General features: G+C 41.5%; 1 protein-coding gene across 2 annotated transcripts in view; it reads left to right on the top strand.

The window, feature by feature from the left end:
• The first annotated feature begins 4,820 nt into the window (after positions 1 to 4,820).
• The window catches only part of LOC124595786 (juvenile hormone esterase-like), a 77,048-nt gene continuing 71,220 nt past the window's right edge, over positions 4,821 to 10,648 (top strand). For both annotated transcript variants that reach the window (XM_047134675.1, XM_047134674.1), the window contains exon 1: positions 4,821 to 4,972. In XM_047134675.1, the coding sequence (XP_046990631.1) occupies positions 4,826 to 4,972 (147 nt within the window). In that variant the 5' untranslated portion in view covers positions 4,821 to 4,825. The remainder of the gene's footprint in view (positions 4,973 to 10,648) is intronic.

Genomic DNA, 10,648 nt, shown 5'->3' with positions numbered 1-10,648 from the left:
CAGTTCCGTGTGTTCACCTCACCCGACAGAGAAAAATGAACTTCGCCTGTTCATAGGATGGTCCAGGCCAGCTCTCGTCAACTTCAAGCCATGCGAGAATTTGAGAGCGAAGGCAACACGCCGTTGTGCGTCCTGTGGTGCTGTACGATATTGATCTTGTGTGGATACCAGTTGAGAATGGTTCTATGCACCTTCCGTACCGTGGGCCACGGGACGTTCAACTGTTGTGACATAACACGCACGCTGCCTGACGATCGGGAATTGAGCGCAGCGTTGTCTGCCGTAGCTACACCCCCGATTTCACCAACCAGCTGTGGTATAAACTATCGTCGGCGGCCACTTCCCTGAGCGACGCCCAGTTCTCCACTTGATTCGTGCTTCTTCATCGCGCTCTGCACAGCAGGTGGAGAAAGAGGCCCCTTCCGTAATCCTTTCAGTCGGCGATATCCTCGAGGTACAGGTGCAACATTACTGTTGTTTTGGTAAAAGAACTTCACCAATAGTGCCCTGCCCCTTCTGTCCTACCGCATGTTGACCCGTCAACACGTGCACTGCGACTGGTTAGGTGTGTGAGACTATGAATCACAATGACTGATCACGACAGCTGGTGGCCGTAGCTGGAACTGGACGGTGGCGCTGTGACGCATGAAAATAATATACCCCATAGTTTGGTCGTTGTTGCTTGTTGCTACCAAGGTTCATACTCATGCGGTAGCTAGTTTCCGTGTTACAACGTGTTAAATATGAAAAGTTTAATTATACCCCCCCCCCCCATGCATAAAAGTCTCTACATCCGGACATCACTCTTCTTTTGTTGACATCAAATTTTAAGTTGAGCAACTCCGCCGCGCTTCATGGACACCTTTATAGGTGCATCTGGGTTTCCTAAATATTCGTCAAGTGTTAGAATTCACACAAGACACAGTTTTAAATTTATCACGTACAGTAAGCGCAGGATGTGTTGAGACAAATGTACATCAATGTCTTATAATTACAGTATGTCATACAGCGAGGTGGCTGCATAAAATTGCTGTCAAATTGACTATGGCTTCGACAGCTCTAAGGCGGTTTTCATCACAAAGAAATTACATAGGATTACGTACAAAATATAATGACATGGCTCAAAAATACAATGTAATTACTAGGATTACTTCCATATACTGTACAAACAGTGTACTTACATGTAATCACACCATAGGTGAAAAATATCTGAGGAAAAAATGTTGTTGTCAAATTGAAATAATCACAAGAATAAAAATTAAACTGTATATATATTAAACGTTTGTCAATGGGAATAAAATGTTCCATCGAAGTTCAACGGCAGTCACGAGGTCGCTTAAAGCCAAGCAACTCCATCAAACCGCCGCTACCGTCAGACTAGACGGCTAAAAGGCCAAGGCAGACACGAATTGGACACGAAAACAAACTGGCGCCATCTAGCATGAAGAATTAGTAGTAGATGAGGCTACTCTACAGTTATATTTATTTCGAAGTAAACACTGTATCCTGCAAGAAATGGGACCCAGAAATGGCATAGAGAAAAATTTTTTCTTTTCATTAGGTTCGTTATTAGAAAGGCCTACGCTGTTGACTCTCTTATTGGTTTTCCTAATAAAAGTAATATCTTCTAAAGAGCTATGAAAGCCATTATTGGCAACCACACTTTTAATCACATTTATTTCAGAACTGAGATTTTCAGAATAAAGGGGTGTGGAGGGGGTTCTACGAATAGCTGAATGAAAAAACGCCATCTTTTGAGAATGCGGGTGTACTGACGTGAATGGAATAATTTGATCAGAACTGTTCTTTGCGGAAGATACTGAAGTTAACTTTGTCATCTACTATCGTAAGAGTGAGATCTAGAAAATTAATTTGCCGGAAGTCATTTTCGCGTTCACAGGCGAAAGAAATATTTTCATGAAACTCGTTGAACATATTAAAAAGTTTATCAATGTCATCATTAGGCCCTTTGTGTATGATCAAAATGTCATCGACGTATCTAGCGTATGAAATAATGCCTGCAGTTGTCACTGAAAAATTACTGAAAAATTTCACTTCTAAAGAATTGATGAACACCTCTGCAAGGATTCCTGCTAAGGGGTTTCCCATTGCTAGGCCATCCAATTGCTGATATAGTTTTCCATTAAATTCAAAATAATTGTATTGTACTACAAATTGTAAATTCAGGAAGTCAGTGATTTGTTCATCAGATAAATCTATTTTGGAAGAATGTAAATCATTTTCTACTACGTCTAAGGCATCAAGTACCGGCAAATTTGTGTAAAGATTTTGAATGTAGGAGGAAATTAATTTCGTATCTATATCACAGTAAACGTCTTTAATTTTATTAGCTAAATCTTGAATATTGGAAACACAATAATTGCTATGGAAAACGAAAGATTTTTTCAATACATCTTGCAATAATTTGGCTAAGTCGTGATAGGCACTGTTCATACTATTGGAAATTGGGCTGATCGGATGGTCATTTTTATGGCCTTTCAGCTGAGCTCATAATTTAGGTTGCTGCGAATTCAAGTTGATTAACTGCTTTTTGTGGAAAGGTTTAAGAAGAGCTTTGGAATAGTTAATAGGGGTAATGACTTCTTTCTGCAAAGTTGTTGTGGGGACCTCAAGCAGCTCGGAAATATCGTTTTTCTGAAAGAACTGTAGAGTTTTTGCCACATATTCTTGTTTGCTAGCAATGACAAGGGTGGTATCCTTATCAGAAGGTAGCGGCGGTTTGATGCAGTTGTTTGGCTCTAAGCGACCTCGTGACTGCCATTGCACTTCAATGGTACATTATATTCTCTTTGACAAACATGTTACATTATTAATTTTTATTTCAATTTGACAAGACCATTTTTTCTCAGATGTTTTTCTCCTATGGTGTGATTACATGTAAGTATACTGTTTCTACAGTATGTGGAAGTAATTCTATTAATTATATTGCATTTTTGAGCGATATCATTATATTTTCTAGGTAATCCTATGCAATTTTTATTCTGATGAAGACCACCTTAGAGCTGTCGAAACCATGGTCAGTTTGACAACAATTTTATGCAGCCACCTCGTTGTATGTGCATTCCGTAATTAAGTTAACACACGGTTGCTGGACTTCAGCCTATAACAATGTCTAAAACTGCAATGTCTTTTAATTTCAACCATTGATAATAGGAGGAGTTCGTCACCTCACAAATAACTGACTAACTATGCTTCAAGACTTCTTGTACGACCCTGATCCACTGTGCGAGCAAGATTCGACCGCTGGTTTGAACAATAGATATGGTACGAGATTGGTGAATATGAAGGTGTACTCTCTCTCTTACTGGAGAACATCCTGTTGAGATATTTTTCTAATGAGGAGGGAGATGTTTCTTCTGCTTCTTCACTTGACGTATTAGGCAAATTGCCTGTTGCGATACTCCATCTCTTATATAGTCTTCCAGTGCATTTATAACTGAGAACCGTTATTGTTAATCTTTTTCACCCGCACAGTCTACACGTTTATCATTTTCCCCTATTTTCTTTTATTTTTTCGTTGACGTTATATGATCATAAATCTTTCCTTATATCTTCATTTCTTTTTCGATCTTGTCGTGTAGTTCCATCCACTCTTAATAGAAATCTCACTTCTTGAACCTCTATCCCACTTTCTTCGCTCATGATATAACGGAGCTAGGGTAGCTGCCATCTGGAATGTTAGGGGAATTTCTCTTAAGGAAGTCGAATTAGCTAGACATTTGAAAGAAAAGGAAATGTATGAAGATAGTAACTGTTCTCGAAATAACAGATACCATTGATGACCTTGCAGCTTCTCTAGAATAAATGATACTTAATTGAATCACTGCCGACAGGTGTAGTTGACGTACCTTGATGGGGACAGCCGAAAATGTGTGCTCCGACCGGGACTCGAAACCGGGATCTCCTGCTTACAAGGCAGACGCTCCATCCATCTGAGCCACCAAGGACACAGATGAGTAGCGCCACTGCAGGGACTTATCCCGTGCGCGCTTCCCGTGAGACCCACACTCCCAACTGTCCAAAATCTACATACATAATTTTCCTAATAGATACTCGTACTTTGCCCATCCACTCGTTACTCGCGCCCACATAAGTCCCCATCAAGGTATGTCAACAACACCTGTCGGCAGTTGAGGGTTTCAATTAATTATCATTTATTCTAGAGAAGCTGCAGGGTCATCAATGGTATCGGTTCTTTCGAGAACAGTTACTATCTACATATGTAGTTAAATGGCTACCCGGCCATTGACCTTCGTCTGTGCGAGTGCGCACAGGTTGCCCGAACTCTAACGGGAATCGTTAACTTGAGTGGGCGCGAGTAACCAGTGGATGGGCAAAGTATCTTATTAGGAACATTACATATGTAGATTGTAGACAGTTGGGAATGTGGGTCTCACTGGAAGCGTCCAAGGGATAAGTACCTGCAGTCGCGCTATTTATGTGTGTCTTCGGTGGCTCAGATGGATAGGGCGTCTGCCATGTAAGCAGGGAATTCCGGGTTCGAGTCCTGTTCGGGGCACACATTTTCAGCTGTCCCCATCAAGGTACGTCAACAACACCTGTCGGCAGCTGAGGGTTTCAACTAATTATCATTTATTGAAAACGAAATATACGTTGCAGCAGTTATGGGAAATGTGTCTCTGAGATGTGAACATGTAAGTGTGCATCGTGTGAGGTGAGCACGCCCAACGTTTGGTATCAGAGTGTTTGTAGTGGCGCCTGAGACTTTGCTCTGCAGTTATCTCCGCCGGTATCAGAGCAGTGAGACCGCTGCCCGCCATTCTGCGTGTCAGCGTGGCTCGCCATGGCACGAGTGGGCGGCGCGGTGACCATCAGCATACCCCAGGGTGCGCTCCGAGGCCGCAGGCTCAAGACGCCCTCCGGCAGAACTTACTGCAGCTTCCAGGGCATCCCTTATGCCAAGCCACCCGTAGGACCGCTCAGGTTCAAGGTGAGTTCAAACACTTACTACTTTCAGAGCTATGACTTACAGGCAAGACAGGTAGATATGAATTCAACGAGTCGTCGATATTGAGATTATTCAAGACAAATGGAAAAGGATAGCGCACAAAAACAAATAACGACAAGAGTGACATTTCTAACTGAGAGACCCCAGTGGGTAAGGTAGACTACCTAACGTAACCATCATCCTTGTGTAGTGTAAGAGATATAGGGCCGCTATTTTTACAATGCCGCTACTCTCAGAAATCCAGTGTGGGCTGTATTTCTTGTAAGGCAGCGAAACTTGGTAGATATGCTACTGCGTTAATGCGAAAGCGATTTTCTCTGGAAAAAAAATTAGTTCCAATCTTGGCCATCAGGTGAAAACCTGGAGCTGTGAACGCGAGAAAGACGTACTGAAATGTTTCTGTGTGTAGTGGATTAAGAACGAGACGTGGGAAGAAAAGCTCATACAAGCGATAAAGGCATAGTGTTAATTTTATTATTAATTGCCACTTACATAATTTGTTCAGTATCTGCACGAGATGATACATCCGCAAAACGACGGGACAATCAACTCGTAGCAGTTCCGTGGAATATAACTTAAGTGTTCCTGTATACGGACCCTCAGATCAGGTAGCGCCAAAAGGTTTACATGGTAAAAGCGTTCTTTTAGATCCCACATGGAGTGATATCAGGAGATCTTGCAGGCTATGTATCTGGAAAATATCTGGAGATAACACGTTCGTCCCAGGTTGCATTAAGCAGATACTTCACTCGGCGAGTGACATGGTGTACTGCCCTATCTTGCACGAAAACAATGATTTCCTCGTAGTTGTGCTCTTCCAAAGCAGCAATCACGTGCTGTTCAAGGAGGTCTCCGTAACGTACAGACATCGCGGTACACCTAACAGTCCCTTTAGATCTATCCTCTTCAAAGAAGAACGCAAGCAGAATAAAGGTGCTTGTGAATACACACCACACAGTGACATATGGCCGGAGCCATGGCTCTTCGTGCTCAACAGGCGAATTGACAGTAGCCTCAGTTCGGCAGTTCTTTGTATCCACTGCAACCTGCAGTGTAAAATGTGCCTCGTCACTCCATAGAATATTGTCCGGCCACATGTATCAACTTCGATCCGTACCAGAAACCGAAGAGGAAGTTCAGACGTTCCTGCGGATCATGAGGTTTAAGTTGCTGCTCCGTCTGGATTAGTAGCTGCACTTTAATCATAACCACGTGATATTGCCTTAAAGGCGTATGTTAAACGAAGTGTGTTGTGATAGTTGTGTGTTTAGTCAGTGTCTTCTTTGTGTTGTTGGTGATGAGAGAGGAAAGGAAGAGTGTGGAGCCTAGTGCCGACATTGTCCCTTCCTCTCCAACAAAACACGCTTAATCTCCCCACATGACAGAAGGGTCACTACAAAGTGCCACATGTCCATTCTCCCTGCAACATTACCGAGGATTTGTAATTCATTCAAGACATTGCTGCATAGCTTGCTGCTCAGGAACTTCACACGACCCCATCTTATTCCTTTGACGGCTAAATAATGGCAGTGAAAGGTTCTTCAATTACCATGGTTCGAAATGAATACCTCCGAGTCAAGCGACATCGAATATCAAGTATTGGGAGGGAGGAACTGAAAGTGACCCCACTCAAAGGCCTAACTGTGTCATTCAATATGTTATTTACAACGAAAAAAACTTTCCATTCGGTTTTGGATATAGGTTAACAATTAACTGACGTCTGCTATTTTCAATTAATTGTTTGGTTCTTCAGACTACTTCATTTTGTATTTACTGGGTCAAAAATAAATGGCATCAACGGTGTGAACGCTTACAATTTCTTCATTAGCGTCTAAAATGCTGGGTGATGTTAAATCTATCCTAGAAGTAGTACTTCCTAGAATATATGAAAATGACCTGATGATGTGGGAATACATATGCACACGGTTTACATGCCTATTGCTATAAATTTATCACGTTGTTCACGGAAATATTACCTTCATAATTCAGCACCATAACATAATATGGCGCAAACTTTGTGTGATATTCTACATTATCTAGGCAACTTCAGGAATACTGATGTCTTTAGGGTTTAGCCTCACATAACAAAAGCGAAAAGGATAATGTCACACTGCACTGGAAACACACTTAAGAATGGGAGTTACTTTCCGAAACACGAGATCAATTAAATAAAATCCTTAGTGGCAGAAGCAAAAGTTTTCTTATGTTTAAGACATCCGAAGGGTTTGCATATAAAACGTCATCTCAAAACTATTCAAGAATGATTCGAAACGGATAAATTCTGTTTTATGCGAAAACAGAAATCTGCCTGCTACGGCTACTTCAAGGATGCTAAACTCCAGGCGTTAGATGTTTGTAAGCTTGTTGTATATTTAAGTAAATGCATCCATTACCAGCGGAGAACTGTCACATATAACAGCCATGAGAGAAAACTAACTGACTGCTACTGACTTTCCAGCAATTCATCTGTTTCTTACTTTACCTTTACTATAACTACAACTAGCGATAATAAGTGTTGCCTGAAAGGACTCGACACTATCTCGATTTAGCTTCAATTTAAAATATGAAAAAAATGTGTTATTTATTATCCTTTCCATTCCAGTGACAAAGCCAATAAATAGAACATTTTCGTTTGTTGCAGTAAAAACTATCAAAAACGTCTTCAGGCCAACGGTAACACATCCCACATTAACATTATTTTTTGAGCAGGTCATAACGAACACCTGGTTTTCTGTTCCATGATATTCGAACAGACCATGAACATTACAATGCTTGTTTCTGTTGAATCTTCTAGTGTGTTGGAAACTGAGCACTTATCACCCATGAGTAAGCTATTATCTTTGTCTTATCTCAGCTTATAGATTCAATAAGTTACAAGTACGAAGAGTTACCTTCGTGAAAGATCAGTCAAGGATGTGACGCACACACTGTCAGAGAAACACGAATCAGTTGAAACAGACGTTTCTCACCCGCACTTTCTTAAATTTTTTTGTCTTTTTTGTAGTAGTACGCACAGTACTATGCGAAAGGGGCGTCCCTCCAGCTGTAAGTGTCAACAGTGGAAGCCAACAACATTTTTATTTATTTCTGAAAACCTCCTTCCGCTGGAGAAGGGGCAACTTAGCAGACAGCCGACAAACGGTTATAAGAACAATAAATTCATTATCACGTGTTGAATTTGGAGGAAAATATTTTAGTAGATGGACAACGAATTTTACTAGAAAGTAAGTCTCTGCGAAAAGAGGAGGAATGTCAATCCAAGGTAGCATTCATTTCTGTTACTTATTCCGAATTCATGTCCATATCATACAATCCATCCCTGGTGACCGCATCTAATTTAATTTGTAGACTTGTAAAGCACGCTTCCGACTCAAGTATCTAGTGCAACACAGAATTCTTACAGTGAATCGTAATAACGGTGATGACATCAGCATGTTTTGAAATACATCCCTTAAAATTTTTTAGAGTATTAGGGGGACAAACTTATAGCCCTTCAGGAGAAGATTAGTGTCATAGGCTTAAATGCGTGTTACTGGACGCATTACACGTCCCTACCGCTATAATACATACGGTGGTTGTATACCCCTAGTAAATACATAATAAATGTTGTTCTAACAATACAGAGCCTACATCTCTTCTCAAAATGATAAACCACTACATGTCCGGTGCATACAAAAAAATGCTTTGAAAGCCATTCCTAATATTCCGTTACTTCACTGAATTGGGAAATTTGTAACTTTCTTCTTACCGTGCGTATCGCACGAATAAAAATAATTTTATTGTAGAAAATACTGTGTGATTTTCACTAGCAGTAGACTCAGTTGTCGTTCCGAGAGCAGCAGTTTGATTTTAGAATACTTTTTAGTTTCTCGAAGCTAGCCACTGTAGAAACGGCCGACTGAACTGACGATGAAAAGGTGTTGCTAGTGTAAAAAAAATTGAACCAAAATATTTTAAGAGCTTTAAATTTCTACATCTACATCTACATACATACTCCGCAATCCACCATACGGTGCGTGGTGGAGAGTACCTCGTACCACAACTACCATCCTCTCTCCCTGTTCCACTCCCAAAAAGAACGAGGGAAAAATGACTGCCTATATGCCTCTGTACGAGACCTAATCTCTCTTATCATATCTTTGTGGTCTTTCCGCGACATGTAAGTTGGCGGCAGTAAAATTATACTGCAGTCAGCCTCAAATACTGGTTTCTAAATTTCCTCAGTAGCGATTCACGAAGGAGACTCCCACCCGAGTTTCTGAAGCATTTCCGTAACACTCGCGTGATGATCAAACATACCACTAACAAATCTACCAGCCCGCCTCTGAATTGCTTCTATGTCCTCCCTCAATCCGACCTGATTGGGATCACAAACGCTCGAGCAGTACTCAAGAATAGGTCGTATTAGTGTTTTATAAGCGGTCTCCTTTACAGGTGAACCACATCTTCCCAAAATTCTACCAATGATCCGAAGACGACTATCCGCCTTCCCCACAACTGCCATTACATGCTTGTCCCACTTCATATCGCTCTGCAATATTACGCCCAAATGTTCAATCGACGTGATTGTGTCAAGCGCTACACTACTAATGGAGTGTTCAAACATTACGGGATTTTTTTTCCTATTCATCTGCATTAATTTACATTTATCTATATTTAGAGTTAGCTGCCATTCTTTACGCCAATCACAAATCCTGTCCAAGTCATCTTGTATCACTCAAAGGCGACACCTTCCCGTACACCACAGCTTCATCAGCAAACAGCCGCACATTGCTATCCACCCAATCCAAAAGATCATTTATGTATATAGAAAACAACAGCGGACCTACCACACTTCCCTGGGGCACTCCAGATGGTGCCCTCACCTCCGATGAACACTCACCATCGAGGACAACTTACGGTGTTCTATTACTTAAGAAGTCTTCGAGCCACTCACATACTTGGGAACCAATCCCATATGCTCGTACCTTAGTTAGAAGTCTGCAATGGGGCATCGAGTCTAACGCTTTCCGGAAGTCAAGGAATATGGCATCCGTCTGATGCACTTTATCCATGGTTCGCAAGATATCATGTGAAAAAAGGGCGAGTTGCGTTTCGCAGGAGCGATGCTTTCTAAAGCCGTGCTGATGCATGGACAGCAACTTCTCTGTCTCAAGGAAATTCATTATATTCGAACTGAGAATATGTTCGAGAATCCTGCAACAAACCGATGTTAAGGATATTGGTCTGTAATTTTGAGGATCCGTCTTTCTATCCTTCTTATATACAGGCGTCACCTGCGCTTTTAACCAGTCGCTCGGGACCTTACGTTGGGCAAGAGATTCGCGATAAATGCAAGCTAAGTAAGGAGCCAATGCAGTAGAGTACACTCTGTAAAACCGAATTGGAATCCCATCAGGACCTAGCAATTTATTTATTTTCAAGCCATTGAGCTACTTCACCACCCCAGGGATGTCTATCACTATGTCCTCCATACGGGAATCTGTACGAGACTCAAACGGCGGTATGTTTGTGCGATTCTCCTGCGTGAAAGATTTCTCAAATGCTAAATTTAGAATTTCAGCTTTCGTTTTGCTGTCTTCCGTTGCCAGGCCAGACTGATCAGTGAGTGACTGGATGGAAGCCGTCGACCCGCTTACCGATCTTACGTAAGATCAG

This window comes from Schistocerca americana, chromosome 2 (genome assembly GCF_021461395.2).
Source record: "Schistocerca americana isolate TAMUIC-IGC-003095 chromosome 2, iqSchAmer2.1, whole genome shotgun sequence".
NCBI classification, from domain to species: Eukaryota; Metazoa; Arthropoda; class Insecta; order Orthoptera; family Acrididae; genus Schistocerca; species Schistocerca americana.
The sequence above is the reverse complement of the archived record's forward strand: the minus strand, read 5'-3'. Positions and strand labels throughout refer to the sequence as shown.